General features: G+C 44.2%; 1 protein-coding gene across 8 annotated transcripts in view; it reads left to right on the top strand.

Moving 5' to 3' along the window:
• Window positions 1–8,051: 8,051 nt before the first annotated feature.
• Window positions 8,052–16,598, top strand: part of PFKP (phosphofructokinase, platelet) — an 81,010-nt gene continuing 72,463 nt past the window's right edge. For all 8 annotated transcript variants that reach the window (XM_024197302.1, XM_024197303.1, XM_024197301.1 and 5 more), the window contains exon 1: window positions 8,052–8,433. In XM_024197302.1, the coding sequence (XP_024053070.1) occupies window positions 8,340–8,433 (94 nt within the window). In that variant the 5' untranslated portion in view covers window positions 8,052–8,339. The remainder of the gene's footprint in view (window positions 8,434–16,598) is intronic.

Here is a 16,598-nt window from a genome sequence, read left to right on the forward strand (position 1 = left end):
CTCCTACTTATACAGCCCAAAATGCCGTTAGCCTTCTTGGCAACAAGGGCACACTGTTGACTCATATCCAGCTTCCCGTCCACAGTAACCCCCAGGTCCGTTTCTGCAGAACTGCTGCCTAGTCACTCGGTCCCTAGTCTGTAGCAGTGCATGAGATTCTTCCATCCTAAGTGCAGGACTCTGCACTTGTCCTTGTTGAACCTCATCAGATTTCTTTTGGGCCAATCCTCTAATTTGTCTAGGTCTCTCTGTATCCTATCCCTACCCTCCAACGAATCTACCACTCCTCCCAGTTTAGTGTCATCTGCAAACTTGCTGAGAGTGCAATCCATGCCATCCTCCAGATCATTAATGAAGATATTGAACAAAACCAGCCCCAGGACCGACCCTTGGGACACTCCGCTTGATACCGGCTGCCAACTAGACATGAAGCCATTGATCACTACCCGTTGAGCCCGACGATCTAGCCAGCTTTCTATCCACCATATAGTCCATTCATCCAGCCCATACTTCTTTAACTTGCTGGCAAGAATACTGTGGGAGACCTTATCAAAAGCTTTGCTAAAGTCAACCAATAACACGTCCACTGCTTTCCCCTCATCCACAGAGCCAGTTATCTCATCATAAAAGGCAATTAGGTTAGTCAGGCATGACTTGCCCTTGGTGAATCCATGCTGACTGTTCCTGATCACTTTTCTCTCCTCAAAGTGCTTCAAAATTGATTCCTTGAGGACCTGCTCCATGATTTTTCCAGGGACTGAGGTGAGGCTGACTGGCCTGTAGTTCCCCGGATCCTCCTTCTTCGCTTTTTTAAAGATGGGCACTACATTAGCCTTTTTCCCGTCATCCGGGACCTCCCCTGATCGCCATGAGTTTTCAAAGATAATGGCCAATGACTCTGCAATCACATTAGCCAACTCCTTTAGCACCCTTGGATGCAGTGTGCCTGGTCCCATGGACTTGTGCTCGTCCAGCTTTTCTAAATAGTCCTGAACCACTTCCTTCTCCACAGAGGGCTGGTCACCTCCTCCCCATACTGTGCTGCCCAGTGCAGTAGTCTGGGAGCTGACCTTGTTCGTGAAGACAGAGGCAAAAAAAGCATTGAGTACATTAGCTTTTTCCACATCCTCTTTCACTAGGTTGCCTCCCTCATTCAGTAAGGGGCCCACACTTTCCCTGACCTTCTTGTTGCTAACATATTTGTAGAAACCCTTCTTGTTACTCTTAACATCCCTTGCTAGCTGCAACTCCAACTGTGATTTGGCCTTCCTGATTTCACTCTTGCATGTCTGAGCAATATTTTTATTCTCCTCCCTGGTCATTTGTCCAAGCTTCCACTTCTTGTAAGCTTCTTTTTTGTGTTTAAGATCAGCAAGGATTTCACTGTTAAGCCAAGGTGGTCACCTGCCATATTTACTATTCTTTCTACACATCGGGATGGTTTGTTCCTGCAACCTCAATAAGGATTCTTTAAAATACAGCCAGCTCTCTTGGACTCCTTTGCCCTTCATGTTATTCTCCCAGGGGATCCTGCCCATCTGTTCCCTGAGGGAGTCAAAGTCTGCTTTTCTGAAGTCCAGGGTCCGTATTCTGCTGCTCTCCTTTCTTCTTGTGTCAGGATCCTGAACTTGACCATCTCATGGTCACGGCCTCCCAGGTTCCCATCCACTTTTGCTTCCCCTACTAATTCTTCCCTGTTTGTGAGCAGCAGGTCAAGTTGGTTCCTCCAGCACTTGCACCAAGAAATTGTTCCCTACACTTTCCAAAAACTTCCTGGATTGTCTGTGAACTGCTGTATTGCTCTCCCAGCAGATATCGGGATGATTGAAGTCCCCCATGAGAACCAGGGCCTGTGATCTAGTAACTTCTGTTAGTTGCCTGAAGAAAGCCTCGTCCACCTCATCCCCCTGGTCTGGTGGTCTATAGCAGACTTCCACTATGACATCACCCTTGTTGCTCACACTTCTAAACTTAATCCACAGTGTGACGGGTTGGATCACAGAAACCCCCTTGGGAGCTGCCACCCGATGTGCCAAGACTACCCCTGCTTCTGTTTTCCCTGCCAGCTCAGGACTCCAGCACCCCGTCTTGCTGAATTAGACACTCCAGTCCACTTCAACACAGACCCAGGGTCTGAATCAGTTGTCCCAAAGCTACAAGTTTACCCACAAACAGCTCACAGGAGTGTGCTTGTCTTTAGCACTCAGATGCTCAACTCCCAATGGGGTCTAAACCCAGATAAATCCGTTTTACCCTGCATAAAGCTTATGCAGGGCAAACTCATAAATTGTTCGCCCTCTATAACACTGATAGAGAGATATGCACAGCTGTTTGCTCCCCCAGGTATTAATACATACTCTGAGTAAATTGCTAAATAAAAAGTGATTTTATTAAATACAGACAGTAGGATTTAAGTGGTTCAAAGTAGTAACAGACAGAACAAAGTAAGTCACAAGCAAAATAAAATAAAATGCGCAAATCTATGCCTGATCAAACTAAATACCGATAAGTTCCTCACCAGTTCCAGAATGCTCCCTTTTACAGGCTAATCTCCCTTTAGCCTGGGTCCAGCAATCACTCACACCCCCTGTAGTTACTGTCTTTTGTTTCAGCTGCCTTCAAGCATCCTGGGGGGGTGGAGAGGCTCCTTCTTTAGCCAGCTGAAGACAAAATGGAGGGGTCTCCCCCAGGGTTAAATAGACTCTCTCTTGTGGGAGGAGACCCCCCTCCTCCCTCCTATGCAAAGTCCAGCTCCAAGATGGAGTTCTGGAGTCACCTGGGCAAGTCACATGTCCCTGCATGACTCAGTCTTTACAGGCTGAAGCCATTGCCCACATGGAATCTTGCATGTCTCCAGGAAGACTTCTTATGTGGATTGGAGCATTCCAAGATGCATTGTTCCCTGATCAGGTACTTAACCTGGCGAATTCCTTCCTAAAGAAGCTGACCAAATGCCTCCCAAAGCTTACTTAGAAACCAAGCAAGCATACAGCCCATATTCTTAACCTCAAGTAGAAAATGATATATATATGTACAAATAGGATGAATAAATATAGTAGACCATAACCTTTACGGAGATATGTTACCTGGCACAGGCAGCACAAAACATATTCCAGTTATGTCATACATACATTTATAAGCACCCCCTCCCCATAAAGCCTTATGGGGTACACTGTCACACACAGACTCTCAGGTTTTTCTGCAGTTTCATACTGGAGCTCTGAGCAGTCATACTGCTCTCTTACATACAATGCAACTCCTCCACCTTTTCTGCCATGTCTGTCCTTCCTGAACAGTTTATATCCATCCATGACAGTACTCCAGTCATGAGAGTTATCCCACCAAGTCTCTGTTATTCCAATCACATCATAATTCCTTGACTGTGCCAGGACTTCCAGTTCTCCCTGCTTGTTTCCCAGGCTTCTTGCATTTGTGTATAGGAACTTAAGATAACTCGCTGCAGCTCATTAGTTTAACTGGGGTTTGACAAACAGATTTATTTCAGTCACAGCACTGACCGGTTTATAGAAAAAGTAGAACAAGTTTATTAAACAAAAAGGCATAGGTTTAAGTGATACCAAGTATAAGGAATAAAGATAGAAAGGGTTACAAGTAAACAAAAGTGAAAATATGCTTCTAAAATTAAAACTTAATTTCAGCAAATTACATTCTTTGCCTAAGCAAGTTTCTTGCCTAAACTATTCTCAGAGACTTCAGTCCCTTGGCTGAAGGACCCAACATTCTGTAATTTCAAGAGCTACAGCCCCTTGAATCTCCCAAGTGATGGACAACTATGGGGTTCTCTCCCCTTTCTTTTTATAGTCCAATAAACCTTTAAAATATGTTCTTTGAAAGGTAAGCCCAGACACAGAGCTTCTCTCTCCTGCTGGGGTGTAGATGCCATGCTGTATTTCCCAAGTTCATCAACCCTGCTTCAAGATGCAGGAAGTCTTCCTGGGGGTGCAGTCTCCATCCTCATGCTGATTTGTATGTAAATAGAGTTTCCATTGTTTTGATTCCACACTGGTTAATTTACATTGGAGACTGGTAGATAGCTGCCTTCCCTCCTATCTGGGAGAAAACGTGTTTCTCCCTTTGCTTGATCTCAGACATTAAAGCATAGTATCTGTGAGTATCCACAATTCATCACGGTGTTAACGCATACATTTCTCAATGATATTAGTCACCAGGGTGTCCCAGACTTTCCTAAAAGACCTTACTCAATACACTTTTATAATACAGTAATATTGCATACAATCAGCTGATTCAATTGCTTATCATTTGAGGTTCAGGCCCTCTGTCTTTTTAGTTAAGAGGCTATCTCCCCCACTTCCTAGTTTGATGTCGTTATTTACCTTTTATGTAAATGTACCTTCATTGTCTCTGCCTGCTGACAAGGCTGGTCAGACAAGAAAATACACATTCTTCTGTCCAAGGCAGACTGTGCTTATGCAGCACCTGCAAAACACATTTTAATAACATAATTCTAGCACATTTATAACTCTTGGTACACACCCTGTACATACATCACACATGCATATTAATAGTCAGTGAGTTACTAGTTTTCCATTTATATATTACATGCCATCTTTTGGGTATATATCCTTACAACAGTGTTTTAGGTGTAGTGAGTATGTCAGGCCTGACAAGAGTTGCTGACACAGAGGAGTGAATCACCAATAGTGGGGTTTTTTTTTTGTTTCTTTGTTAATGGAGATAGATAAGAAGATCTCCAATGGTAGTCTTGTTTCACCAGCTGCCTTGCAATTATATCCAGATTGCTCCTTTTCTTGCCTTTGCTCATGCCCTCTTTCACGCTGATCCATACACCTGAACAGCCTCGTAACTACCCTCTCCTAATTTTTTTAAACTCCTCTCTTCTATGATTCAGTCCATCTCATACACCACTCTCTGCTTGTCCTGGTTTGATTTTTATTGCACTGTACTTCAGTGGCTTTTTCTTTCCATAGCGGAAACTTTGTTTTGGTAGAGAACTTCATATTGTAAAGTACTGTGGATATCTATGGCACGATACACATAATAATGAACTACTGTTCCTGTAGTTGGAGGGCAGCGTGTTTAAGTGTGAGTTGTACAGTAAACTGAGGATTGGCCAGGATACAAAACATTTTCTATTACAGTAAGGATCAGGTTAGAATCTTTAAGTACTGCAAATACTTTGATGAGGAACAATTGTAAGACCTAGTGAATTAGTTGGTTTAAGAGCCATGTAAGAGCGTTCCTTTTTTGCTTCACAGAATCCCTTTACAGTTATGAGCTTACAGATCACAAAAAGGGTCTCTTTTCTCAGTGTGAACGTATGAATATTACTATGTATTATGCATGTGTATCCAGATCCACTGAGATAATATCCCTTAAAGTTAAACAAGATAGCCATCTGAAGCCGTCTTCAATATTATGTCAGGAATAAAGAGAGATTACTGGTGACTGAGTTTCTTGAAAGTCTAAAAGCGTGTCAAGGCAGCCTCGGGTACAAACAGTGCCCCATCCTTAATTTACTTATTATCACTACTGTCAACTTTGTTTTAATGTCCTGATGGTAATAACAAAGTAAAATGCTTCCCTAATGAAAAGTTAAAGACAAAGAATAACAATAACAAATAATAAAGCAGCTGTTTCTGAATTTAAGAGAAGACAAAAAAATCCTACCACCTGTTAGGAGATAAATTTTATTATGTACCTTACAGGACAATCTGAAAAACCACTGCTTTCTGGGAAACAACAAGCTCTGATTACCAAGTGTATACAGGATTTATGATGAAGGTAGACAGAAATCTAATTTTCAGCCTCATAGTTTGCAGGACTTGCCTAAAAATGCCCTAAATAAAACAAGAAACACATACAAAACAAACACTAGGAGCCTAATCCAAAGGCACTGGAGTCAGTGGAAAAATTCATAGGGGAAGCTCCCCAGCTGGTATAAATTGTCATAATGCCGCTGACTTCAATGGAACTATGACTGTTTATACCAGCTGAGGATACTGGGTGTTGGATCAGGCCCATTAAGACAATATACACAACATATTTGGATTGTAAGCCTTTGAATTACTTAACTCCAAGGCCCTCAATCCAAATATTTTTAAACTGAATTAATTATTGTGTAACTACTTACATAGGTAAGGGTTTGTGGAACTGGGCCTGTTAGCTCTTTGGTGCAGAGAAGTGTATTCACTTTCACACACGATTCATTTTGCACGCGTTTCCTAGTTAATGTGCATCAGTATTTGTAGGATTAGAATACTTACAAACACCAGTGTACGTGAGTAATTCTACTCATGTGAATAGTTTCACTGAACTCATTTGGACTACCTACTTGAGTATAGCTACTCATATATGTAAAAGTCTGTAGGATCAGGGCCTGTTTATAAAGCACCAAATTTAGGATGTGTATAAATGTTGAATAAAAACAATAATTCTAATAGTGATTAAAGCATAGGATTGAGAGTTAGCATTTGAATTCTGTTTCTGATTTGCTGTATAATTTTGTCGAGTCACTCAGGCCCTCATCCTGCAAACATTCTCACAGAGGCTGAGCTTCACACACATAAACTGTCCAGTTGAATACGGGACAATTCATGTGCATAAAAGCAGGGTCTGGGCCTTAATCTGTCTCTGTGATCAGGATAATTATACTACTCTGCTCCATAGGGGTATTGTGATAATTATTTTTTAAAAAGAATTATGGATCAATTATTCAATACATATGCATCCAGAAAGTATCTATTCACAAGAGAATGAAAACAAATGACAAAATCATAGCCCAAATATCCAATGTGGATATTACCAAAAGAGGTTTTTTTAACTCTCATTCTCCTGACCTAACAACAGAAAGGGGAAAAGAGAGGGTGCTCTAAATAGATATTTTTCAGTTCCCCATCTCCATAACTGTGACAAAACTTCCTTTGACTCACCCTTTGTCTGTTTAAATAGTACACTCTTCAGGGCAAGAACTGCCTCTTGCTGTGTGTGTGCAGCACCGAGCACAATGGGACCCTGATCTCAGTTGGGGCCTCTAGGGGCTACTATAATACCAATCAATTATACTCCAATAGATCTTTACAATGCTTTTTCTCAGTGGAATAACATCTTCTAGACAATGACAGTGCCTTAATAATTAGCGCAAAACATTTTCAGAGAGAGTTTGAACAAAAAAAACAACCAAACAAAACAAAAGACAAAACTGGAACCTCTAAAAAGGGAGATTTCCCTTCACTCTCTAATGGAACAACAGACAATGATTGCTTGCTTATAGAGACCAGCAGCTTTTAGGGTTGCAGGGAATGGCCTGGGTGCCTAGTATAACCAGAGCAGGACAGAGTTAGGTCGAAGAGAGATGATGGTATTATGTGCTAGCCTGCTTTCAGGGGTACTGCCCCTGGGTGCTGGAACTAGGGGTGCTGCCACACCCCCTGGCTTGAAGTGGTTTCCATCATATCCAGGGTTTACAGTTTGGTTCAACGGCTCTCAGAACCCCCACTATACAAATTGTTCCTGCACCCCTGTACTGCCCATCCTTTTACTGCCAGACCATGCAGGGCAACGACAAGGAACAGCTACCCCAGGGTCCCCAGACAGGCCCAGTCTACTTTCCTCCCAGCACCTGCAGGCAGAGACCTGAGTGCCGCTCAGGACCGGCCTCCAGCAGGGGGAGCTGGGGGGAGGAACCTCACCGTGCAGTTCCCTCCTCCTGCGACTCTGCCAGGAAACCAGCCGCTCCCTCTTGCTTTAGCACATTGACAGGGGAAAGGAAAGGAGGGGGCCGCCTGTGCACTCCTCCCCCTCTTTCCCACCCATTCCAGCCTCTCCCACCTTCCCCACCTGCGGGCCTCTTCCATCACTGCCTCCCGCCCCTGCGCCATCCCCACCTGCCGCCGTCCTCGCCCCTTACCCAGGCTGCGGCACCCCAGCCCGCTCCCCCGCCCGCTGCAGGCTGCCGAGCGCCTTGGGCGGCGCACTTGCTCTCATTGGCTTCTCGCCCTGCCCTTCAGAGGGTGGAGCCGCACCAGCGCGGCGGAGAGAGGGGCCGGCTGGGTTGCTCTGGGCAGAGCTGCACGGGGTGGGGAGAGGCACGGGAAGGCCGGAGCGGAGGACGCTGGAGCCGGAGCAGTAGCAGCGGCGGCGGCTGGGGTGGGATGTGAAGGCGGCGCTTCTCGTGCTTTTTCCCCACGTATTTTATGCCGTAGCGTTTCTGTTCCGGGTTCCGTCCCCAGGGACTCCCTCCGGCGCCGCCCAGGGACCTCGCTCGCTCCCTCCATCCCCCAGCCGGGCAGGGGAGCCGCGCAGCCGGCCGGCAGCTCGCTCCCTCCCCTCCCAGCACCATGGCGGACCAGCCGGCGGATAAGAAGTTCTTCGAGAATCTCTCGGGCGCAGGGAAAGCCATCGGGGTGCTGACCAGCGGCGGGGATGCGCAAGGTGATGCAGCTGTGGGGCAGCGGGGGAGGGAGGGGACTATGGGATGGCTGTTGGATGTATTGGGCAGCATGGATATGTGTGTGTGTGTGGGGGGGGGAAGTGCATGTCATACGGGTATATTTTGGGGGGAAGGTAGGGGGCAATACGGATGAGGGGTGCAGCGGGCAGGGGTAGTTTGGAGACGGGCAGGATGCTCATGTGGGCATGGGCGGGAGGGGCATGGACACTGGGGGGCAGTGGGTATCTAGTGGCTGGGCAGGCAGCATGCACACTAGGGCAGGAGCAGGAACACGTTGGGTCGGGGCACGGCGGGCATTGAGGTAGGGGGCAGATAGGGGCACTGGACATGGGCTAAAGGGGGCTGGTTTGCTGGCAGGGAGGGCCGGCGGAGAGTGCCTGTTTCCCTGCAGTTCCACTGATCTTGGACTGATTTGAGATCAACGTAAAAAAAAAAATTCTTCCTTTTGCCTCACCCCCGTGCCTGGGCTGCAAACGTGCCCAGATAGGCAGGGCGGCAACAAGCAGCCTCCATTCATCCTCCCTCCCTTCCTCATCACATTTTCAAACGTGTGACTTCTTCTGAGCCTGCCTTCTGGAGGGCAGGGAACCGAAAGCTCCAGTAACTTTATCCCCAGACGTCTTCCCCTTTCAGGGGATGGCAGGGAGCGGGGAGGATGGAGAAAGGGCTAGTTAGTGCCCCACCAAATGTGTGTGTGTGTGTGGGGGGGGGCGGGGGGGGGGAAGTGGTGGTAGGAGACTTGCTGCACTGCACATGGGAGCAGGGGAGCTGTCTGCCGCTGGGGCAGTGCCAGCCCTCACCCCATCCGCCTTTCACTTCGTTCTTTGGCACGACTCACCAGGAGTAGTTTCGCATTCGTGACAACGGTTTAGGTAGCTCACACCGGCGCAAGATTAATAAATTGCAGACATCCTCAGCCCCCTTCGATCGCTAAACCTACACGGAATCCTTCCAAAGCAAGAGTAGCAGGGGTTTAATGTTGGGGCTTAGAGACCAAAGACCTACAGAACTTGAATCAAAGGGCGACCAGGGAACAAGAGAATTGATTGAAATTTACTAACCTGGTCAGGAGAGATCCCTTCTCAGCCCCCCTCCCCCTTGTCCCCGAATTAATTTGCGTCTGTTATTAACAATTCTATCTTGGGTTGCTCAAGGCGCAGATTCTAGATGGGTAAGCGGGGCAGTATTAAACAACAAAGGCTCTCGATGCCCTTAGCCAGAAGGAGAATTATCTTGTTAATGTGCAACGCTGCCATCATTCCCCGTAGCCGCCTCCTCGGCGGTGACGTTAGTTTTCCCGCAGCTCCGGGAGTGCGTTGGGAAGAAGTTTAATCCAGTAGCTGCCAGTTTCGCTGCAGCTCGGGAGTATTTCAGCAGCGTGGGGCGCGAGGCAGGGGACAATCTGTGTTGTCCTTTGCATTGGGGATGGGGACCGGGCCTCCCCGCCAGTCTTTCACGTGCGTGGGGGTGAAGAGAGGAGTATGGCTCCTGCAAATGCGCTTGTGGGTGGATGGACTTGTGAGAAGAGAGACCCGTCTGGGTGCGTAAGGGTTTGGAGGAGCGGGGACTAGTTTCCCCCCACTTCCCTCAATGAATGTGTAAGGAGAAAGCCTCACTCCCCTTCCCCTTGATAGGTGTATGTTTGGGGTGCGGGGGACCTGTCCTGTCTCCCCCTCCAGTCTCTGCCCCCCTCCTTTTCCTAGTGCGCACGAGAATGCTAGTTTGCATGGACCAGTCTCTCCTCGCCCAGTCCCCGCCTCCAGTGTGTACGTGATCCGCTGCCAGGCGTTGCGGATTCTTCTGTGCGTCATGTCTCTGCTGAAGAAGCATCCATCCTCCCTCCCCCTGGAGTAACGGGGTGCCCTGGGGCTTTACCTAGGATTAGGTAACCTCCTCCCCAATATGGGGGCGGAAGGGATCTGCCACCGCAGAGGACGAGGCAAGCAAGCTGCTTCCTTTGACAATCGGCGGCTGGCTTGGCTCCTCTTGCAGTCGCCCGCCCCATGACGGTGTTACCAGTTGTGCTGAAATCATTCCAGGAGAGCTCGGGATCCGGGCACCTGAGCCCTTACATCGCCATTTTCCTTTGAAGCAGTGACAGGGCATTGCCCGGAGCAGCATAGCAGCAAGTCCAGGCTGAGCCCTGCCACTCGCTTCCGGATGGCTGCGGATTACATAACGCTGGAGCAGCGGCTCTATCTCCTTTTGTTTAAAAAAAAAAGTATTACATCGCTGTCGCCCCCCGGGCGCTATAGTGCAACATTTAAACATCGTCCCAAAGTAAATCGATCGGCCCTTGATTTGATTATCTGCAAAGTGTAGCAACAAAAAAAAAAGGGGGGGGGGGCGTTTGGGGAGCGCTGCCCAAGCGCCGTGACTGTTTTGCAAAGACTATGAGCAGAGTACACTGGATGTCCTCCAGGATGTTTTGTAGGCAACATCGTTTCATTTCTTTCATGAGAAGAGAGACTAAACCCAACCTTAGGGCTCGAGTGTCTCTGTCTGAGTGGCATCAAGGAGTCATTTACATAACTGGGTTGGGATTTGGGAACAGTAAGAATACTGAAGTATGACCTCCATTCTGCATCACATCCTGGCAGGGGAACAGAATACGGGAGGACTCTGAGTCATGACCTTTCAAGGTCATTTGTACTGCATGGGGCTAGAGTAATTTAGAGAGAATATTGAGGTCTGTAGGTGAGAGAGTTTATATAGAAACAAGCAGATTAGCAGTTTTGGAAGAACTATGTTGTACAAAGTAATCCTGTTTTAAATTGGGAGGGTTTTCTAGTCTTTAACTGATTTTTCCATCCCCCATTTGCTTTAACTTCTTGAATATTTACAACAGAAATCTGTTTCTACCTGTTAGTGCTGCACTATATGATGGCTTCTAAGCTTTTCCCCACTGTTAACCTGTATTTTCACTGAAGCAGCGGGCACATGCCTACACTGTTCCAGGCAGATGCTTGACATATAAAATCTCAGCCCAAGAGTTTACTACTTGGGGTGTTTTTTTACTTTTTAATCATTTAAAAGTGGCCTTTTTTAAAATGAAAAATTACATGTCTTTTCTACTTAAAGTGGATATTACTGTTCAAAATGTGGCATCTTCAAATTTACAATTGTTAATCTCCTTAAGGTTTTTTTTAATGTGTATATAGTATTATGGATCCAAGAGGTTTAAATCTGTATTAATACACATTCACAGCACATACTATAGCAGCTCCCTTGAAACAATCAGGAGTTAATCACTGTATTTACAGTGTACACCTACTTTCCACCATTTTGTGTGGTGGATTTAAGCAGTGTATTGGGGATTTAGTGTAAGTGAAAGTGTTACAAATAATTTGTGCTTGTAAAGTGTAGTCTATACTTGCTGTGTCAGCACTACAATTTTGGCCACCCAGCTGTTAAATGGAGAAACAAATCCAGTATCTGGTATTCTGTCTCTTGATGTATATTGTGACTGAACATTGACAGCTGATTCTCAAGGATCTATCAGCATGATGTGCCAGAGTCTGGACTGCATCCAAGTGCGGTTGGTGCAGTTTTGGAGGAAGGGACATGAGAAGGGAGTCTTTAAGCAGCTCTTATGCCCTCAGATCCTGGGGTTTGCCCTGTCATGGGTTGGTCCTTAGCACAATGTAGAACAGCCTCAGGGCTACTGTATGTCAGCTGTCAATGACCTCCAAGGCCATTCTGGCAGTCACAGATGACTAAGGGATGAAGAGTGTCCCCTAGGCAAATTGCCGATGTTGGAACCATGATGAGGGTGGTAGAGGAGCAGCAATTACAGTGGCCCAGGATCCCTTATATAGAGGGAATTCTGTACCGTCTGGGGCTGACAGATTGGTGGTGACAAAGTGGCCAGGGAATGGCTGAGAATCTGGACGGGTGTTCTTAACCAGAAAACGGAATGTTCAGGTAACTTCAAGGCTTGAATGCTGTGGAAGATAATCTGAGTGAGGGGCCTGAGATTGTGAATTGCATGTGCAGGTGCATTGGGTTGTTGGTCCTGCTGTGTTGGGCCTGGACGTGTTAATGCTGACACTAGTGGGTGAATTTATACGCCAGCCATTGGCTCCTGAGGTGTGGATCTTCTTTCAATAGAATGTCATCCTCCCCTTATTCTCTGTCACACACAGGAAGTGAGTTGTTCTATGTATTTTAAAACATAAATTTATGGAGCCCTCATAATGAGCAAAAATCTAAATGACAGTCGTATAAACTTATTTACTTGCCTCAGCTCTTCCTCACCCCATCCCTTCATTTGCTTGTTACTCTTACTCTTTGGTTTTGAGCTCTTCAAGTTAAGAGCTATGTCATGTTTTTTTATTTGCATGGCAAAACACTTTTGGGCACTAATGAAATAGTCATAGCCTTCTGGGTTACACAGTCCAGAGCGCAGATCTTGGCTCTGTAGTAGGCAGACCTGTGCAGCAGTTTCATCACCTACTGGTTTAGAGTCTTATATTGTCCCAGTCCATTACATGTCCCACCCACAAAGAAAAAAAACCCCTTTCTGTCCCCAAAATTGTAGAATTTATATGTATATTGCATAATGGTTGCTATGTGTGTTATGTATATACATTATTTGAAGACAGCTCCATGGATTTGTTTTAAATTTTGTAAATAAAATTTGAAGAATAATTTATTTGCTAAAAAAGTTGACATGTCATGTTTCAACATACATTTTACAGATGGGAAATGAACATTCTATAGTTAATGGTAATTTGTATAGACTTGTTCAGTAGTCACCATATCTGGTGTTTTGGAGACGTTACTTCTAAAATTAAAAAAGTGCCTTGTGTCACAAATTAATTCCTAAGTGATTGGTACTAATTTTTTTTTTTTTTTGGGGAAGAGGCAGAGAAGGCATTTTGAATGGAAACAAGCCTAAAATGCCCAGGATGCTATTCTGTGTGTATATATAAGTATATATATGTTTAGAGAACTGCATATGTTTAGAGAACTAATTATGTGTGTATATATATATAATTAGTTCTCTAAACATATGCAGTATAGAAGACATGCTAGCATATGCATTTATACAATAGAAGTATCTTGTTGGAGAGGGTTCAGGGAAGAGCCATGAGAATGATTAAAGGATTAAAAAAACTGCTTTATAGTGAAAGACTCGAGCTCAGTCTATTTAGTTTAAGAAAGAGACAGTTATGGGGTGACTTTATTTCAATCTATAAGTACCTGAATAGGGAACAAATATTTAAGAATTGGCTCTTCAGTCTAGCAGAGAAAAGTATAACAACCTTCAATGGCTGGAAGTTGAAGCTGGACAAATTCAGATTGGAAATAATGTGTATATTTTTAACAGTGAGAGTAATTAACCACTGGAACAACTTATCAAGGGTCATTGTGGATTCTTCATCACTGATGATTTTTTAAATCAGGATTGGATGTTTTTCTAAAAGATCTGCTCTAGGAATTATTTTGAGGAAGTTCTATGGCCTGTGTTATGTAGAAGGTCGGACTTGAAGATTGCAAAGGTCCTTGGGATCTATGGATGTATAAATAATTTGGTAATAATTCTGTGTTATAGCAGTGCTTTTGTGTTTAGGAAATCTTCTTTCTAAATATTTCCCTTCTGCAGTTTGGCAGATATTCAGAAATGTTATAAAGTTATATTACTATATTATGTGATTATTAATGTAATTTGTTGTATAATTGAAAATAAAGTGTAAAGCAAAAATAAACACAAATAAAGCTAGTGTCATGGTAGTTATTCTTCACACTGTTTTTTGGCTTTCTCATAAGTTTTTCTCTTTGTTTTCTGATTATCATCTCTCTCGACTAACCTTTTTCCCCCTTATTTCTTCATTTTGATGTATTCTTTTCGTTCTTCATTTGCATTTTCAAGTGCAGTCTGTTCCTTGTCCATTATTCAGGGTTTTCTGTCTGCTTAGCTTAATGTCTATTCTTCCTCCTCAGTGTGTGTATTAATTTCTCCCTTTCTTAGGGTATGTCTACACAAGAGAGCTTACAATGACACAGCTGTGCCACTGTAAGATCTCTCATGTAGCTGCTCTCCTGTTGGCATAATTAAACCACCTCCAATGAGCGGCAGTAACTATATAGGCGGAAGAAGCTCTCCCACCAACATAGCACTGTACACACTACCACTTATGCTGGTGGAGGAACATTCACACCTCTGAGCGACATACGTTTTGCTGACATAAGTGGTAGTATAGACATGTCCTCAGCTGTAGTGTATTACGTTGTATTAAAAACTAAGGACTGGATTCAGGCAAGCATTCTGATTCAGTGCAGCACTTAAGCCACTTAAGACCCACTGAAGTCAATGGCACTTGTTTAAAGTTAAGCAAGTGCTGAAGTTCTTTCTTGAGTCGGGGACACAGTACAGATTTTTGTTGCATATTTTAAGTTTCTCTTTCTTTTAAATTGTTCAATGATAAAGGGTCTGCCAGAGTTAAGTATGAGATAATGTTTTAACCTACTTCATGCTGCTGTGCTGTAACAGCTCATGTGGTATGTGGGCACAATGGAACAGTGTGTAGACACAAAGGATGAATATCTCTTAATTCTGTATTTTCAGCTTTTGGCAAGTTAAGAACTTCTGTAATATTCTAGAGTGGTAGCCGTGTTAGTCTATATCAGCAAAAACAATGAGGAGTACTTGTGGCACCTTAGAGACTAATAAATTTATTTGGGCATAAGCTTTCGTGGGCTAAAACTCACTTCATCAGGTGCATGAAGTGGAAAATACAGTAGGAAGATGGGAGTTGCCTTACCAAGTGCTAATGAGACAATTCAGTTAAAGTGGGCTATTATGAAGAGGATGAAAAATCACTTTTGTAGTGATAATCAGGGTGGCTCATTTCAAACAGTTGACAAGAAGGCATGAGTAACAGTAGGGGGAAATTAGCATGGGGAAATTAGTTTTTATAGTGACTGTCTCTAATGTGCCACAAGTACTCCTTGTTGTTTTTGTAATATTCTGTGTAACCTTGGTGTGAGAATTGTTCTTGTTTTGCAAACATAATTGAACAGACAATATCCAGATATAGGATACTAGCTTCTCCTTGATGCATTTGTTTCAGCCATCATCTAATGCCCTCCAGCCAGGTTATTCAATCTTCAGTTGGGCCAAAAAGTGCCAAATAAATCTTAGCACCTATCAAAGGTCTGATGAAAAAGAAAATGGTAATTCAGAAGGATTTTAGATTATGTTGCCATATTTTAAATGGCTATTTTAGCCACAGTTTAGTCTCTAAACCACTGTTCAAATCCTCTGTGTGTATCAATGCTGTACTGAGTAATGAGGACCAAGTCTCATGACTACTGAGTACATCCATTTTCCAGTAGTAATATAATAACATTTCATAGCCACTCTAATGGAAATGCTGGTTGTAAGAAGCCAAAGATAATGAAATAAAACATTGTTTACCAGTGTTTTATTAGTCAAGTTGTGCTTTAGAAGAGACCTCATGCTGTCCTCTGTAGATACCTTTATATATTTGAATGCACTCTGGTCAAAATATTCAGATGTAAGTACCCAATTGTAGGTATTTAAAGCCAAATTTAGGTTTGTTGTGACATTACTAGATTATTCAGTACTGAACTGCAACAGATTCTTCAGTGTGAGTTCTGAGTACTCAGCACTTCTGAAAATTGGCTAGGTGCGTGCCTTTAAGCACCCAAGTCTGAAAATATTGCTGTCTGTGCATAGAGGCAAACACGTTCCAAGCCTGAAGGGACCATTGTGATCATCTAGTCTGACCTGTATAACACGGGCCGCAGAACTTGTTCAAAATAATTCCTAGAGCAGATCTGTTAGAAAAAACATTCAGTCTTGATTTAAAAATTGTGAGCGATGGAGTGCAAAATAGTCACACAGTGTCAAGCTGTGGTAACACGTGTATATTAAATAGCCAAGTTATAAACTTTCCGTGAGGGTATACAGAATGGCCTGAGGCAAGGGTTCTCTTCTTTTCCAGACTGACAACCCATGTTGCAATAGACACAAGTTTTGGGATCCGTCCACCTCCTATTTAGGCTACATATACAGTATGAGCTAAAGATGTGACTCACGTGACCTGTCATCAAGCTATTCGGAGTATAAGTAGCAGCGTAACTGCTGTAGCATGAGTAGCAGTAGCAGTGGCATAGT

The sequence above is a fragment of the Terrapene carolina genome, unplaced genomic scaffold (genome assembly GCF_002925995.2).
Source record: "Terrapene carolina triunguis isolate 2854851 unplaced genomic scaffold, T_m_triunguis-2.0 Scaffold111, whole genome shotgun sequence".
Classification (NCBI taxonomy): domain Eukaryota; kingdom Metazoa; phylum Chordata; order Testudines; family Emydidae; genus Terrapene; species Terrapene triunguis.